This window comes from Eschscholzia californica, unplaced genomic scaffold, assembly GCF_041429995.1.
Source record: "Eschscholzia californica isolate CP2 unplaced genomic scaffold, dmEscCali1.0.p SCAF_3, whole genome shotgun sequence".
Taxonomy (NCBI): domain Eukaryota; kingdom Viridiplantae; phylum Streptophyta; class Magnoliopsida; order Ranunculales; family Papaveraceae; genus Eschscholzia; species Eschscholzia californica.
Window position 1 is genome coordinate 5,648,551 of NW_028238420.1, and position 18,111 is coordinate 5,666,661.

The window sequence follows — 18,111 nt, forward strand, 5'->3', positions numbered from 1 at the left end:
GGAAACACAAAAAAAAGATGTTCTACACAGAAAACGATGAAGTTTAAGATGATCTGAGTTGGTCGTCGCTTTCAATGTCATCCACTATCATCTTCGCCTTCTTCACCATCTTTGCTTTCAACTTCGGAGAAATGACCATGTTTTCACCACCCCCACATATATTCAGAACATCTGCAAACTTTTTCAAGCGAGATTTCTGAAATATATATTTACATTATAAGTATGTGTTAAAAGTAAAAATGAAAAAAGAAGAAGACAAGAGAGTAGTTGTTACCATTCTTTGCAAGATGTTATCAGTGTCTTTAGGTGACTCAACAATACCTTCTGTTTTTTCCTCTTTGCTCAGATGGATTGAATTACCTACCCTCGGATGGGTGACCGTGAGATACCATGTCATGTAACCGTCTTCGGTTTTATCAAGAATAGTGGCACCATCACGATATTGATCATAAAGGAGGTGGTTTTGCCAATTAGTTAACTCCCATGCAACATTGGAACTGTAGTAAGCTGTGAAGTGTTTGTCTGTTATTGTTGACGTCACTACATCGAGGTTGAGGTGGTCCAGAAATCGACTGAATATATCCAAGCAGACAATGGATCCGTAGAGGATACACGGTAGCAGTGAGTTCGAAACATACCACCATCCTACTATAATAACTGCTTGGATGGACTGGGTAATGATTTCAACTATGTGCATAAGAATCCCAAATAACCTGTAAATGTAGATAAAATGAGAATTTGTTTTTAAAATGATTTATATATCAAACGCATAAAGGTATTAATACTTGCATTTGTAGTTTGCAACTCATCAAGTGTCTCCCTCGAACCTTTTAAGATCTTGAAGTCGTTTTCTTCTATTCGTTGACCGCCTAGGTTCCGATTTCCTAGCCAATGGCCAACCCTCCTCAAATTTGATTTTTTTCATTCCACCCAGAGTAGAGGTCAAGAAAGTGCTCGTAAATCCAAACCTAAACAAATTTATAATTAGTAAATATTTTATAAAAGTAAATATAAAATGATATTTAAACATATACTTGTAACGTACTATAAGAACTGTAGAACATCCACCCATCTATTTTACTTTAAATCTAGTCGTAGAACAGAGTTGATGCATCAGGTTTGCGAGACATGTGGTCCCCCAAGAAGAACTCTTTACCTCACCCAAATATTCAAAGCACAGGAAGTATTGAACATTTTCCCTATTATTGTTTTTATCAGGGCATATACAGGATCCAACAACATATAGTAAATAAGCTCTAGCACAATACTATTTCTTCTTCTGTGACATGTTGTTTTTGGATTTCAAAAACTTTTCGACACCCACTTAAGTTCTATCGTTTTTAGACAACCATCTTTCAGTGCATTTCTAGCTTCTGTAGGCTCTAGTCCCAGGGTTCACTTCATCAACTTCAACACAAAATCCGGGTGCATTGAACTACTTGTTACTCCTTGTACCTTCTTCCCATCTATAGGGAGATCGACTATGTGTTTCACATCTTCAAGTCTGATAATCATCTCCCCGGGTGGTAAATGGAAGGTGTTGGTTTCAGGATAATGCATTTTCGTAAAAACACAAACAAGAGCCTCGTTGAGTCTCGATACACATAATTAATGATGGGTAAAAATCCAGCATCATTTACCTTTTGTTGTACGAATGTACACTCTCCACGAAGCACCCGTCGATCAATCCAACCAGCCGTGGGCTTAACTCTTAATAGTTGATCCAAACTCTAAAAAATAGAAGTTTCATTAAAAAATATTAAACCAAAATGGTTGAGTTCGGTAAAGAAAAAGACTCACGTTGCCCTTCCATATGTGGTTTGCAATGTACGAAGTATAATATTGAAGTAGGGATCGGTCTGCCGGGAATCCAACGGAGTTTGAGTGATCACTCGAACTAGTAGGTTATTCCTCCATATTTATCTCCTGGCCCTGGTTGTGGCCCCCTCATCGTCCTATTCCTCGCCAAACTGGTCGGCAGGCTGGTCTACAGACTCCTCGCCAAACTCCTCGTCCGACTCCTCGCTTGACTTTTCGTCTGACTTTATCGGCTCGTGAATGTTTTTATCTTTTTGTGACCGCCTCTCAGCGTTGGCCTTGGAGCGTATCTCCCCAAGCCGACGATGTTCAAACATTGTAGGAGGTCGTCTTCTTCTAGCAACGACTACCTCATTATGATCCGGAGACTTTTGAGCTGGAACATCCGCTTTATACTTTTTACGCCTATAAAACAAAAACAAAACAAACATGTGTGAGTGGTATTAAAAGATAGTCTAACAAAAATCCATGTTCTTTTCAACAACTAAACATTTTATCTCAAACCCCAAATCAATATAAACACTAAAAATAGTCTAATTTCATTATCTAAGATTTAACAAAAGAATATCTGAATCAGAAGAGTAGGCTACTAATGGTATCAAAAGAAACTATAACTGAATCAAGGATCATGCCGTAGAAGGGAAAGACACGAAACATTTCTGGTTGTCCTGCACACGAAAAATTTCGTGGTTTGTAATCCACGAAACTGAAACAGATATCGTGGATCGCAAACCACGAAATAGGAAGCAGAGAAAAACCCTAAATCTCAAATCGAAAGACATAAAAAACAATCAAACTAGGCTATATATATATGCTTCGAATTAAAGAATATAGATCATACAAGGCCTAAGATGATTCGAATCACAAAAAAATGGTCAAATCACACGAATGTCTAGGGTTTAGAAGATCTGAAAAAATTATTTTAGGGCTAAAACTAACTTGATTTTTAGGGTTTAGAATCTACTTACCTCTCTTGAGTATGATTAATGGATGAAGGTACCTTCTTTGGACGTCCCATTGTAAAAGATTGAAGAGATTTTGATGATTTCTAGTATTTTTCCCTGTCTTTTTTTTTTTTTATTGTAAGCGTGCCTCGAATCCTTGACCTCTAAGGTAAGACTAAACCTCTTGCCACTTCAACCAAGGGTTGTTGGCATTTTTCCCTCTTTGTCTCTCTAACTTGTTAGTGAGTTTAGGGAAAGAGTAAAGGAAAGAGATTTTTCTGATTTTTCAGAGAAGAGAATGTGAGATGGAGAAAAAAAGATTAGTTAAAGTTATGGAGGAGAGTATGAGATGGGTAAAGAGAGGAGATGAACTAAAGATTTTTTATTTTCTGTAAGAGGAAAGAGAGGAGGGAAGAAGAAAGATGAGGGAAGGACTTGCAATAATTTTTTTTTAAAAATTATTACTTAAAGCTAATTTCTTAATTTTTTATGTATTCTATATTCTCCATAACAATTTATTCCGCAGAACTTTCAAAGAAATTTGGATTCCCTCGAGAATTTATTCCTCGAATTTTTTTATTCCCCAAAGCCGCGTATTAATTATTTGTTCCGTTTGTTATATTATCGTCGATAAAATGTTTTTTTTTAAATAGACTACGTTGAGGTTAGTCATTACATGACACTGATACATCGTTAAGATGTGATAATCACGATAACCGCCAAAATTAAACTAATGAAAGAGGTACGTAGCTCAAAAACAAATAAAAGAGGCTTAAAGTCCAACAAACTTATTATTTATACCTTTAACTATAAATCTCTTGTGAGAATCGAACTTCAGACCTTCAGATATTTAGAGTTGATATCAAAACTTTCAACCACGTGAACAACCCAGTGTTAAATTCACTGATAAAATATTGAACAATATTTAATTAAAAAAAACACAAGATGATTGGATTATCACCCCTTAATCTTCACTTTATTATATATTCACTATAAAGTACAATGAGAAAGATGAAAAAGTAAGAGGGGAGGACTATGGGGACAGAGGGGGGTACGTGGTCCTGACACGGCATAGAGTGAGTCAAGTTGGAAGCCGAAAAGAGGCAGAAGGTAGGACCTACCAATTGACCCAAGTTGTAGTAATAAATATGTCTCCCTTTATAAGAAAATAATAATAAGTAAAGAAGTGCAAGTTGGAAGAAAAAGGAAATGTCGTGTCAAAATATAAGTGGGTAAAGATACATGTGTCAACACAGAGATGAGGGACCCATTTTATATCTTACCAGCTAATCTCCATCAACTTGCAGACAGGGACGTCTAGGATTTTGTCACCTATCCATCTGACATCACTACCTGTCCTATTGCACCTTCATCTACTCTCCTTTTCTCCCACTTGCTATATTTTCCCTTTTTTTCTTATACAATTTTCTTAGTCAATTAAAAATGTATTTAACTAGAAACATTAGGCACATTGTAAAAAAATATAATTTTTTTCTATGATATTTTACGTACTTACTGGACTAATATACTTAATCTTTCAACAAAAAAAAAAATTAATATACTTAACTGCATCGATTCATTGGTGAGCATTGCAACAAATATAGACTCTGTTTCGTGAAAAATTAGTGAGAATAGTTTGTGAAATGAGTATGAGGTCGATGTATTTTATATTTTAGTAATATTTAAATTTTGGTTAAAATGGTAAATGTTACCACAAGCTTAACATAAGTTCACTTATGTTATTAATGTCTGTTATCGTTCGTTGTTATGATGATATATTATAGGATTTTCTATACGTCTAAGTTTATTGTAATCTATTTTATGTTTGTCTAGACACAAACAAATGATTATTTTTTTTTACAAATCTTAAAATTCGACTCCAAACGATACATAATTTGAAGACGTAGTTTTCATCGTTCTACATTTTTGTCATTGGATGACTTGTTCTAATATGATATCAAAATTAATGGTACCCATTCAAACAATCGAACTACATTAAAATACAAGTCAAGTTAGAGCTTTCACAATGAAACGAATCTTATCTTTGATAATTATTTATTTTGTTGATATTTATATTCTAAAATTGTAAAATAATATTATTATTTAATTAAAAGAAAATGAGATAAGAGAAACGAGATCTTAGGAAGAAGATTTGCTGGGACACGTGGACACGTCATTGATGTTGACGTGGATACTTTAAATGTCTTTAGTTTGAAACAAACACGTGGGTGAGACATTTGGAGTATTGGTGGTTAGACTGCCATATTCTGCCCCCCTCCCCTTCCCCTTCCTCGCGTGTACCGTACGCCTTATACGTGTCGATCCACCAGTTGTTCCATCATATTGTAAAGAATAACCCTATTGGGACCGATCAAAACCGATCTAAACCCGAAAAAGTTCATTTTAGGGTGGATTAGTTCCGAGTTACATCATTGAGATACACAAAAAAAACCTTCTGAGGAGGTAAGATATCTACGGCTAAGATGAGAGATGCGGAACTTCCGCTTTTTTCGGTAGTCGACGTTTTGGGGAAATAAGAAAAATTTTCGAAAATAAAATATCAAAGGACGGAAAATTCAAAATGTTCCCTCAAACACACCCTCTATTTAATATCGTCGATAAAATTCGTCGGCGAATCATATTCTCTCTCTGCTCTCACTATCTCCGACGAAGGGGATGAACCTCTTTGCCAGACTCGTCTTGTTTGAAACTCAAGCCTCTGAAAATTAGACTTCCAGCGAAGGGGTTCCTCCCCTTCGACGGAGATAGAGACACAAGAGAGAGAAGATAGAGAGAAGAAAGAGAGAAGAAAGAAACAAAATGAAGATGTGAAAGGAAGAAATGTCGCTGGAGATGGTGGAGATGTTGCTGGAATTTGTGGTAGAGGTCGCCGGAGTTGATGGTGGTAGTGGGAAAGGAAGAAGAGTAAAGAAGAAGCTGAAAAGTAAAGTGTTTGGGGAAACAAAAAGTTCTAATTTTTTTTTTTGTTTCCATAAAAAACTTTGCAACTCGAAAATTTTCTTTGTTTTCCAATAATACAGACCTTTAAGAAATAACAAAGAGATATCGAGAAATGTTCACAAACAATTCATTAAAAAGAAATTTGACGTTACTTAAACATTGTAACGAAAACTATTTGTATATTTTTTTCGACGTTACTCAAACAAATAAATTAGATGCTCAAAGAATTAGGTGATTCAAAATTATATATTTTTTTCGAAGGTAGATAATACATCTGATAAGAATATTGGAACATAAAAAATTTGTTAAAATTAGAAAAAAGAGATAGTCGCAAATAGTGAAACACAATTTACTGATTTATCTGATATATCAACAAGAGACAGTTGTCAGTTATAGTCTCTTGGATGAAATAAAAATGATCATTATTTCCATTAACACACCAAAATAAGATTTGTTTTTTTAAGTAATTGACTAAATTTTTGCAAATTGTTATATCCCACAAAAGAATCCATTTCAAGTAGTAAAAGGGTCCTTCATCAAAAAAAAGTAGTAAGAGGGAATGTCATAAAAAAAAAAAAATAGTAAAAGGGAAACTTAAAAGACCACTTGCTTATAGCCGTTGGCCTAATAATAAAAGCAAGTATGAGGATGAGTATTTTAGGTATCATGGAGGCAGATTTTAGGTCAATAAATAGTTTATATGGAATTATAAAATGCAACTTGAAATTATTTAGATTAGATAGCAGGCCAAGAATAAGAAATTGGGACATGCTTAGCCAATACTTCTAAATCAGTGAGAGAAGTACATACCATCTTCCATCTAAATTATTAGTAAGATTTTGTTTATTAATATCTTATTCTACCCAACTTGAATACACACAAACTCATGCTCTATTTGGCTATTTTTTTGTTGAAAGTATTTGAAATTCTATAAAGGACTCCTAGAAATTATAAAATCCCAAGTAAGAGCGGTCGAGCTTTAGAAAATTAATTTAATCGTAGGACGGTTAGTTTAGGAAATGTAATCGAGAGTATCGTTCTAGTACGATACTAGATTCCTCTCTTTGTTTTTTTTTCTGAATTGTTCTTCCGAAACTGATGTGTGCTTATAAAATTTTCCGTTCACAATTTTTCCAAGACCACACATGAATAAAGACACTACCCAAATTAATATTTCTCTCGCCTCTTATCCACCGTCACCACCAACCATATTTCACTCTCTCTCTCTCTATTTATCGAAGTTGTTGGAGCTGTTATAGTTCTACTATGTGTCCTTTTTTGTTGTTGAGATTCTATCTATGTATCATGTTAGATCATTATTGATTAAAATCGTTTCAAATTGGTCGCCCTATAACAAGAGATTTGTTTCATCAAGTTTTTGAGAGATGAAATTTGTAACATTCAACTTTTGAGGATGGGTATGAGAAAAATAAGATGAAGTCGTACCAGTGATTGAACTTGCTTCATCCATTATTGCGTTTTTTAAAATTTAAGTTCTGATACGATGTGAGATTCAAAGAGGATGAGGTTTTTCCAGGACCGACCCTGACAATTTAGTGGCCCTAAATTAGTGGTTAGAATGTGGCTCCTACTCGTTTTTATGATATTCACACGAACATTTACAACTATCAGTATATGAAAAAACCATTCTTAAGCCTGGGCCAAGGCCCGAAAAACCGTTTTTTCATTACATTGATTGAAAGTAAAATTTTTACACCATCATTCTAAAGAGAGAAAGATTAGACTAGGAATAGTTAAGGAGGAAAAGTTTGTTACAATAGGTAACAAATATTCCAACTAAAAAAAAATATAAGGCACCCCCTCTTCTATAGGCACAGTTTCTCTCACTCTCTTATTTATTCCTACACTTCGTTTACACCCTTAGATGACAGTTACCTTTATCTTCCTCAATAGGGAGACAGGGAGGAAGAAGAGAGGTTGAGTTGGCCATGGCCGTGATGACGAAGATGAAAGATGCTGGTGGTGACCGATGTGCATGGAAAAAACCATTCCTTCTGTGTAACAATTGACTTAGTCTTGGTAAAAAACGCATCGTGTCATCATAATTGTTTGTTAAAATTGCCTTGATGTAACTTCACTTAAAACATTCTTACACCATAAGGAAAGCTGCAAATATAAACACCCCAAACAAATGGTAGGAGATAATCTGTCCAATCTTGCCTCATTATCATATATTTAAGTGTAAATTATGCAGTAATCATCAAAACTGTTAACATAAAAAAGTAAAAGGACGGTAATCCTGATCAAGGCGATCTACACCGAAGACAACATTGAATTTGAATATATCCCGTGTCTTGAGCTCTTTCAGATGGCCATCATTCACCACAATTGCGGAATACAAGAATCGAACCAGCAAACAATCCTCCAGCTCGAAGCAGCTTCTGAAAAAGTATGGAATGAGAGGAAAGGTTACAATTTTATCACACCAGATAATCCCAATTCGAAGCACAAACATTATTATAAGAAGAAATTAATTTCATATGATTCCCCATTAATAGGGTAAACGACTAAGGTCATTGAGCATTATGCTAGTCTTGGAGTTCGGCAAGTTGATCAATCCTCTTCTATTATTCAATATTAATTACTATCTTTTAGATTAAAGAATATGATGAACTGATAAGCGGATGACCACAAACTTAACATGGAAAGCTCGTTTCTAAAACCTAATATAAATAATTGACTAGGGAAATACTGAAACTATGATAAGCCTCAACGCGCAATGCCTGCGAAAAAAAAACCCTTTAATTACCAGAAGTTGTAAAAGAGAAAAGATATGAACATAACCAATCCTATACGTTGAAAGTATATACAATTTGTTCATTCATTTAGATCCCACGGTATAAGAGAAAAGATAGGGTACTTGACAAACCAAATTGAGAAAACCTATCAGTTTATACTTCACAGAGATCAAGTGCAATTCCTCAAAAGTTACATGAGTAGTTTCCTGGCAAGCAATTGGGGATGGAATTGGCTAGTCCAAGATCCCAATCTCCCAAAAGGCAGTAACAGAATGGTCTAGGGATCGGTCACCCGCCAAACTATACATATGTACATTATATACAAACAACTACAATTATTGTAAAACAAGTCCTTCTTCCTCTCCACTTGAGTTGATACCAATATCTCTTATAGGGGCACCTGTTTTGCTATATAAACGCCAATTCTATAAGGAGATAGTGTTTTTCTATCTAGTAATCTAGAGAGTAGACACTTCTTGTAAATTAAGCCTGAAAACTTTAAACATTACTTTTAAGGACCTACATCCAACAACTCTTCCCCTCCTTTCATTGCTGCAGGCAGAGGAAACCCTGGCATCGGCAGTGACAGAGAAATGTAGGGAGCGGAAAGGAGGGAGAGGAGGAAGGAGAGACATAAGATGAAAAAGATGGTGTAGAAGTTCTTGACTTGGGGGATCAGACAATCCCAAATGCTTATGTTCGATGAATAACCATAATGCTCTACCTGGCAGGGTATGTGTCCGGACAGGATTTAGATCTAAATTTTGTCTGGACACATACTCGGAACGAAGTAGTGGTTGGGCACATAAACATATTCTTTCAACGAAATCAAATTTCCAAGTGGTTTAGCATGTAGATGGATAATCTAAAAATTCTGCCCAGGCTGACAGAAGAAACAAGAGAAAGATAGCAACAACCAACAAGCATATCAATTAACAATTCACATAATAATAATCAACCCTAAAATATGATATAGGAACTGGCAATAACTAAAACAGTTTAAACTGAAGAAGAAGAAGAAAACAACAAGTAGGATATCTTCCATGATATTTAAATCTCATTAACTAATTTAATTATCTTTTTAGCCAAACAAATTCATGGATATATCAATTACCTAATCAACTACTATTAACCAGTAGTATTTAAGACTGTCAGTGATAAGTAATTCTTATTTATTAGGGTTATAGAAAAGAAATACTAGTAGAAATTTTTTTTTTTACCATGTTCATGTTCCAGTTCTCCTGGTTATGAACTTGAGAGGACACGAATTCCTTCAATTTCTCCATTGATATTCCTAAATTCACCATTGTTTGTAGGTAACCGTTTTTGCTATTAGGGTTTCGAATGGACGGTTTTTTAGGGTGGCCAATACGGGGACAACCGTTTTTCTTATATAGACAACTATTTTCGGGCCCGATGCGAGTCAAGTATGTTTGACTTAGTTGACTTTTATTTAATAAGGGGACAACTCTATAAAGTCTTAAATACTAATAATTAGTAACATGTAGACTACTAACAAAAATAATAGTTAAAGATTGAAAACCTAAACTGTCTTCTTCTTCATCTTCTTCCTTCTTTTTAGTCTTATTCTTCTTTCTTCACTTCTACTAAAAGTAAACATATCAAACCCTAGATGGATGAAGAAGACAAAATCTCTTCTTAGTCTTATTCTTCTTTCTTCACTTCTACTAAAAGTAAACTTATCAAGCCCTAGATGGATGAAGAAGACAAAATCCCTCAATCTGCACTTGAAGAAGTTTTTCCGGAAGTTTCTATAATATACATTAATGACATTGATGAGGTAAAACAGAACATAACTTGCGACGAAAATCTGACAAAATCGGACAATTTTCCAGATTTTCGTAGCAACTTAGCTTCTATTATGCCATATTTTCGTAGAAAATCGACGAAAATATTGCATAACAGAAGCTAAGTTGCGACGAAAATCTGGCAAGTTTTCTGATTATGCCAGATTTTCGTCTCAAGTGATGTTGTGTTATGTCATATTTTTGCACAACCCGAATTACCAGATTCATCTTCCTCTTCACCATCGTTTTCAGAGTCGGAACCAACAAATCCATCTTCGTCTTCCACATCTTCTCTGATTTTCTCTGCCATCAGTACCATCTTCTTCTTCATGGTTGGTTTTAGAGTTTTAAGGTTCTAACCTTTGTCTTTGGGAAGATTCTACAACAACTCCCTTGCCTTTGTTTGATGTCATAACCACCAATGTTTCTCCAAGGAATTTCTCTCTCTACAAATTTGGGTGATGATGAAGAACAAGTAATAGAAGAGATGAAGACTAAACTAACCTAGGGTTTATGGAGAAATAAGGAGGTCATCAAATAATACATTTGATTCTAAGAGGACTTGAGTGAAAATAATAGAGAGTTGTCCCCTTAAAAACTGATGTCCATATAAAAATTTAATTTTTTTGCGTTGTCCACATAAGATAGTTGTCCATATAAGAAAAACGGTTATCCGCGTATTGGCCACCTTTTTTAGACTAGACCTTCTGAAAGTAAAATCTCAAAAAGAAATAAAAAAAATTAGGTTTTAAAGCTCCCGGCGAGGATCGAACTCGCGACCTTTCGCTTACGAAGCGAACGCACTACCACTATGCTACGGAAGCAGCTGAGATATGATTTTGGATATATTGTTTATATTAAGTAATATTTACTACCCTAGACCTCACTGATGATTGCAGAGAAAGGACGAACTTGAAGGAGACGGTTAAACCCTAGAGAGAGAGAGAGAGAGAGAGAGAAATGTGTGGAATCGCTTTGATCATATCTGGTGTGAGAATTGACTTGTCTTTCCTAACTCCCGATTTCATATCTTTAGTTCCGGAAGCTGAGAAAGTAGTAAGTTCTATATGCTCTGTTTGACTATCTGAATTCTTTTCAAGTTTAGGTTTTATTATGTTCATTCAAATATGAATTTCATGATAAGTTTACCTTCTTTTAAGCATTTCTAATTATGGGTAGGTGTTTATTGTTTATGAAAACTCTCTAATGTTAATATCTAGTTGAAAAAACTTCATATATTCTTTCCTATTCATGTTATTTCAAACACTCCTAATTCATTCATGAAATGGTACCGAAAACATTAGACTAACAGAGAAACTACACCATTTTACGAGTAAACTAGTGGGGAGGCTGTTGATTTAGTAGTCCCATAATTAGACCTAACCATGTGATAGCTGGGGCTTTATATGGTCGATCCTTCGAATAACTGGTAGTTGGTGCTCATTTACATCTGGACCAATCACATTGTGGGCCGTCGACATGGATGGTGTGAGAAAATTGAAATCCTGTATTATGGTAAGCTAGGCTGCTTAATTTGGGTCTCTTAATAGGTTGTCATCTTCGTTGATGTTGCTGTTGTTTTTCTTGCTGTGTGGGAAGGTAGTAGGAACTTGTACTTTTCTTCATTAATTGGTTGTACATCTCTTTTGATTGGGAAATTAGGTATGGGGATGCGGTAGAACTCTATGATTTGGTTCATGATGTTAAGAAATTTAGAGTGTTGGTTTGTAAAGTCGTGTTTGTTACCAAATTAGTCCCATATAACAAAAGTTTTATGTCAATGTAACATCTAAAATTAGTCATGAACTTAAGAGTAATAATGTCGATTTAATTCTTTAATGCATTTAGAGTCGGTTAATGACTTCCTTCACTTTTATTTGTTTTTGTTGAGTGTTGAAAAAAATAACTACCATGTGCAGGCGTGTTGTTCAAAATTTTCGGAAGAGGATCTGAAAGCGGCTCTTCAAAGAAGAGGTCCTGATTATTTGGGAAGCAAGAAGGTATTCCTTCAGTTAAAGACTTCAACTTATGTGGAGAAAGAAAAAAGAGTATCTCTCGTGAATGTTGAAGAAGTAACAGAAAGGGTGAACTCCTGTTTTCACTTTAGTCCAAGTAAAATTGACTGCATCAATTCTGCAAATGAAGTGATGCAAGACAATGATTCTGTTGCAATCACTTCTCTTGCAGAACTGAATTTCCTGGGTGCCGAGTTGCAGCTTAGAGGAGTAACTCCTGTTTATCAGCCTTTGGCGGATGCTTCTGGCAATATCCTTGCGTTTAATGGTAGTATATTTTTTTTTTTTGTGTCGCTCTTTGATCCAAAAAGATAAGGCACTTTACTACAATACTGTGCTATCTGATTGGTTCGCATAATTTTTCAATTTAACGCCATAAACTCGTGATAGTTTTATAATTCATAGCTGTTCACTCTTCTTGGTATATGTCTATAATTTTGAAAAAGAACAAGAATCTTATTTGCATATCTTTTCTGAAGGTGAAATATTTGGGGGGCTTCACGTTGATCGTGATAGCAATGATGCTGAGACTCTTCTGCATTCTATTGAGAAGTGTTCCTGCAGGTACCGTGGACAAAGTAGAACATGCTATCGCAGTGAGAAAGAAGAAATTTCTGTACCTGATCTTCTTTCTACAATTAGAGGGCCGTGGGCATTAATATATTGGCAGGTAGTTTTCTCTTTGTTGGTCACCTATTCTTTTAGATTATTATATTCTAAGATGATAAATCTCTCCTAATATGCATGCAGGACAGTTCAAAGACATTATGGTTTGGTCGAGATGCATTAGGGAGGCGGAGTCTCCTGGTCCATTGGCCAACTCTGGACGACCCTCGATTTATGTTATCTTCTGTGTCTCCATCTCCAGATAGTAAAGTGAACTCTGGTAGGCAAAATTGATCACCTAGCTTTGATTCTTTCTATTTTATTTATTGGCTTTTCTTGTTGAATAGTTCCCTTACCTATATATTGTTCGCAATTAATCAGGCTACTTCTCGTATAGAAATTAACCAGTCTACTTTGAACCCACAAAATTTCTACGCGTTTCCTAGCTGCATCTGATTCCAAGTGCTCATCTAATACCATGGTGTATTACTTGTAAATGTGTTTAATATGAAAAAGTGGAAGTTGATAAACTCAACATAAATGCAGATTCTGGAGTTAGTGACGGGGTGAGCAACCTTGATTTCTGGGAGGAGCTTCCATGTGGTATATACAGTTTATGCATCAATGCTTCAGAACTTGAAGAATGTCTTGTTGGTGAAGTCAGGAAACATGAATGGACCGATCCTTTGCTAAAAGAACTGATTAAATGGGAGAGGAAAGATGTAGAACCAAAGTCTGAGATACTTTCTTCAGCAAATGACGTAGCTGAAAGGAATCGACGGGTCAAGGATCCAACTTATGAAAGAAAGACTTCAGCAGATAATGCCGTCTTGTCAGGTTTGAATTTTACTTGCGAAGGTGCATTAGTACTTAAGGACTAAGATAACGAAAAATATGTGTTTCAGTAGTTATCTAAAAATAGGATGGTAATGCCGAAGAATTCGAGGAAGTCCATGACTTTCAACTTCTACTGAATGCAGAGATTATTCAATCTTCAGTTTCGATTCCAGTCCAAAAGGTGCTTAGAGCTCTCAGAGAGTCTGTGATGAAGCGGACCACTATGGACACAATCTTCCCGGTATGAGTTGTTGATCTTTATGAGTCAGTTTAATTACGTAAGCAATTAAAAGAAACTTCAATGGGTACACAGACTAGGCTATATTTTTCACCAAATGCTTAATAGCACAACTGCTCTTGAATGTCAATATGCAGATAATTAAGCATGAAGCTAGACAAGAGAAAGTTGTTCCAGTGGCAGTACTTTTTTCTGGTGGTTTAGATTCGATGATACTTGCAGCATTATTGGACGAATGCCTTGATCCCTGCTGTAAGTTCTAAATGCGGGAAACACAGTGCTTCTCCATATTTCATTGTGCGCGGGCATTTCTTCATGCTTAGCAATCCATATTTTCTCATTTTTTTTTCCGGTGTGACATATAGATAATTAAGTTTGCTTGATATTTGTTAGATGAGATCGATTTGCTTAATGTGAGCTTTGACGGCCAATCTGCCCCAGATAGAATCTCTGCAAGGGCAGGAGTGAAGGAACTCCAAAAAATAGCACCTTCAAGGAGGTATTGTTCATATTTGTTGATACCTTTTTTTTACTTAAAGCGTGGTAAATATAACTAAAAAATTAGAAGTTCACATGAAACACTTATTGTTCTTTGCTAGTAACAAGGATCTATCTGGAGTTGTGTTACTAGGTAAAATTTCTCTTGGTTATGGATGGATGATATGTATAGTTTGGTGCATTATAGTTGATAGTTAAATAGTTAACCTGAAGCTAGTCTAAATGCAGGTGGAACCTTGTGGAGATCGACGATGATTTGTCGAATCTAACCTCAGAAATTAAGCACGTCATGTCGCTCATAAATCCTTCGAGGACATACATGGTAGTATACTAATTAATTCACGTTTACTAGTGATAATATATGGTAATCGTCTTCCAAAGAAAACAATCTTACATATTATGTTTGCATGCCTGAGTATAATTCTATCAAACTGAATTCCAAATAGTGGTGAAAGAACAACAAAAATTGCTACATGTATTTCAAACAACAGTACTATTATTGACACAACACATCCAAATATTTTTGGTGATGCAACTCATCCAAATCATTACGAGAAACAATATATATATATATATGTGTGTGTGTGTGTGTGTGTGTGTGTGTGTGTGTGTCTGTGTGTTTAGATTTTTTCACTCTGAGTAAAATATTTCAAACCTGCTAACATATTTTGACTACAACTTTCATGCTAAATTGCTAAATGCATAATTCTTGTTCATATTCTAGGACTTGAACATCGGAGTAGCATTATGGCTGGCAGCTGGCGGTGATGGTTGGGTAGATGAAGGGTTTTTAAATAACGATATAGATAACTACCAACGGGTGAAGTACACATCTGACGCAAAAATTCTCCTAGTTGGTTCTGGCGCTGATGAACAATGTGCTGGCTATAGTAGGCACAAAACTAAATATAGACTTGGAGGGTACGATTTATGTCATTATTTGACTGAATCAGGCTTCTGGTTTTGATAGTGCATACATTTATTAGATATTTATGCTTTCTAATCTGGCTAAAAGTGGACATACTTGTTAGTTGTTACATTTTGATTCATGAAATATAACATGAAGATATTCATGCTTACTAGTCTGGTTAAAAGTGGGCAGACTTGCTAGTTGTTACGTTTTGATTCATGAAACATAACATGAAAACGAATACGCAATATGTTTTCGTTCTATTGTTAAGCGTGTCGTTTTGTTACTCATTTCGTTTAGGTTGATATTTGATTGACAGTTGGCTTGGGTTGAATGAGGAAATGAAGTTAGATATGCAGAGAATTTGGAAAAGAAACCTAGGGAGGGATGATAGATGCATTTCTGACAAGGGAAAAGAGGTACTGCTGGAAGCCCGGAACTTAAGCTCGAAGTTTGTCTTTTCTTTTCTTTTTCAGTTTTTTGTGACATGTCCTGAATGTTTATATTACTTCTTATCTAGGCTAGATTTCCGTTCTTGGATGAGGAAGTTATCAGAACTCTATTAGATATTCCACTATGGGAGATTGCCAATCTTAATCAGCCAACTGGTAGAGGTGACAAGAAGATTCTGAGAGAGGTAACTCAGTTGCTCCCTGAATTCCTCAAAAACTTACTTATAAACTTGTCTCCTCTTGAATTCTTTTTTCATCATTTATTATCCTTCAAGAAAAACAGAAAATTGCGCCGAATACCTAGATTCTTGTAGATCTTGGTTAAAATGACATGTTGACATATTTTAGGCTTGGGCTCCATGTGCAAATCTATGAAACTTGTGCAAACATTATGCCCACTGTATCCACTTGACCTTTCATAAGCGGAAACAGAATAAAACGGGCATAATAAAGGCGCTTACTGTCTGGTCTTGATTCAACACACTTCAACCCGTGCAAACCTTTGCAAATTTTACATTTTGCCAAACCTTTGCAAACCTGCACTAATCTTGCATAGGGAGTTGAAGCAAAAAAGAAAATTGATGGATCCTTTTTGACAAAAAAATTCGGCATGAGAAGTTTTGGTTGGCCAATGTTCCTATTAAAAGAACTCCTCTCCAATGTAGATGTTTGAGAACTAATCAGCTGTGTTTTATAGGAAAGGCTATCTAATTCCTCGTATGTTTCGCCTGTAAAGTTGTTGATATCCAATAAATTGATTGGTAGCTATCTATCTTTATATTATCATTTATTCTTGAGCCGATACTGACTATAAATTCACCTAAACTTGTGAAGGTTGCCCAGCTTTTAGGTTTAGAGGCAGCAGCATTTCTTCCCAAGAGAGCAATCCAGGTATATCGTCTCTTTCTGAAATAAACAGAAAACCTTTCTTCAGATCTCTAATTTTTTGGTGTACTTTTTTTTCAGACCCAAGAAAGAAACTGAAAAGATTTTTTTGCTTTGGTTTTAAAATTACACAGTTCAACTAGTTATGAATTGTCATTGGCAAATAATCGTATTTTTTCCTTTTCTTTTCCAGTTTGGTTCAAGAATAGCTAGAGAATCAAATAGACAGAATTTTGGAAGTAATCGAGCAGCAAATCAGGCATCTGCAGGAAGTGTTACAATCCAGAAACCATCAACAAATAAATCGTGAGATCATTCATTCTTCTGTATAATTGGCAACGACCTAGGAGATCTGACCGAATAACTATGACTATGACACTCCTAAGGTGAAAGCATGACTGTGGTTTCAGCCAGTCGATCATCCTTGCCCATCTGTGAATTAGCCCAATCATCTGTGCCACTTTATTTTGGGGTCCAGATCCGATGAAACTTGTTAATGTATACTCACATCGATCTTCTTTCGTGGGTTTCTCTTCAAACATTTGTAACCTTTGAAGAGAATGATTCAAGTGATTTTTAAAACTTGTTATCCAACAATGTGGATTACTTAGGCCCTCATGCCATTTTAACTTCATGTTAATTTATTTACGGCAATACTTCCCTAAAATTCTTTCTTCCCTCTTCTCATATTCCTTGTGCATTTTGGTTGTTAACCAGGTTTAAATGTTCATGACTGAATTGATGCTTGTGTTTAATGGATGTATGTTTTAGTTTTACCACATAGTTAGTGGGTATTTTCTCATTTGTGGGTTCCTCTTCGAGAATATCTGTATCTTGGATCTTCAAAATGTTACCTTATTCAAGATACTTGATAATTTACGTTTCCGAGTTTGTAGATTCTTTAGGTGAAGTTTCATCCTTGAAAGACTATTGAAATCCAAGTTTATTAAACACTTAAGATCCTCGTCGATTGGAATATTCGATAGGATTTGAGATTAAATCGTAAAGCACTACGTACGCCTCTACCCCCATGTTTAGGGATTGAGGTATTGACCCACTTACATGGACCCCTATTTTCTCTTGATCCCCTGGGTATGCATGGTCGTATTTAAGTCACAATAGCGCTTAAGGGGCGTAAGGCAATCGTATCCCTCAATCTGGGCTTGAGTGACAGACCTCTTTTGGATTCAACCTTCCTGTTGACTTGATACAGGTTGACCCGTCCGACTTTTGATCTTTTCTTGACTTGTTGACCTTAGTCAACTGATGGTCAATTTTTGTATCATCACGAGTCCCGCCACTCGTTTTGTTGCAATTAAGTTAGTTTCTCCGATTAGAAACAAACCTTTTATTGTTTTAGAATCAAATATGGGAACATAG

The 18,111-nt window shown here is 35.5% G+C and overlaps 1 protein-coding gene, 1 long non-coding RNA gene and 1 other non-coding gene across 3 annotated transcripts; 1 reads left to right on the top strand and 2 right to left on the bottom strand.

The window, feature by feature from the left end:
• Window positions 1–7,780: 7,780 nt before the first annotated feature.
• LOC147547957 (uncharacterized) lies at window positions 7,781–9,845 on the bottom strand. Its single transcript, XR_015237986.1, has 2 exons — window positions 9,703–9,845; window positions 7,781–8,125 (listed from the first exon to the last, which is right to left on the bottom strand). It is a non-coding gene; the product is annotated as an uncharacterized LOC147547957 (long non-coding RNA).
• Window positions 9,846–10,976: 1,131 nt separating this feature from the next.
• Window positions 10,977–17,510, top strand: LOC147547958 (Asparagine synthase family protein). Its single transcript, XM_086665034.1, has 14 exons — window positions 10,977–11,346; window positions 12,210–12,573; window positions 12,785–12,975; window positions 13,056–13,191; window positions 13,458–13,748; window positions 13,892–13,989; window positions 14,124–14,238; window positions 14,380–14,485; window positions 14,713–14,806; window positions 15,209–15,405; window positions 15,714–15,813; window positions 15,915–16,031; window positions 16,681–16,737; window positions 16,925–17,510. The coding sequence occupies exons 1-14, from the start codon at window positions 11,251–11,253 to the stop codon at window positions 17,039–17,041; spliced, it is 2,079 nt and encodes a 692-aa protein (XP_086521160.1). The 5' UTR covers window positions 10,977–11,250; the 3' UTR covers window positions 17,042–17,510.
• On the bottom strand, window positions 11,043–11,114 carry TRNAT-CGU (transfer RNA threonine (anticodon CGU)). Its single transcript has one exon. It is a non-coding gene; the product is annotated as a tRNA-Thr (tRNA).
• Window positions 17,511–18,111: the final 601 nt, after the last annotated feature.

Coding starts and splice junctions, on each gene's coding strand:
- LOC147547958 (XM_086665034.1), top strand. CDS start 11,251: ATGTGTGGAATCGCTTTGATCATATCTGGTGTGAGAATTGACTTGTCT. Junction 14,239..14,379: donor CGAATGCCTTGATCCCTGCT/GTAAGTTCTAAA, acceptor GATATTTGTTAG/ATGAGATCGATTTGCTTAAT. Junction 15,406..15,713: donor ACTAAATATAGACTTGGAGG/GTACGATTTATG, acceptor TTTGATTGACAG/TTGGCTTGGGTTGAATGAGG.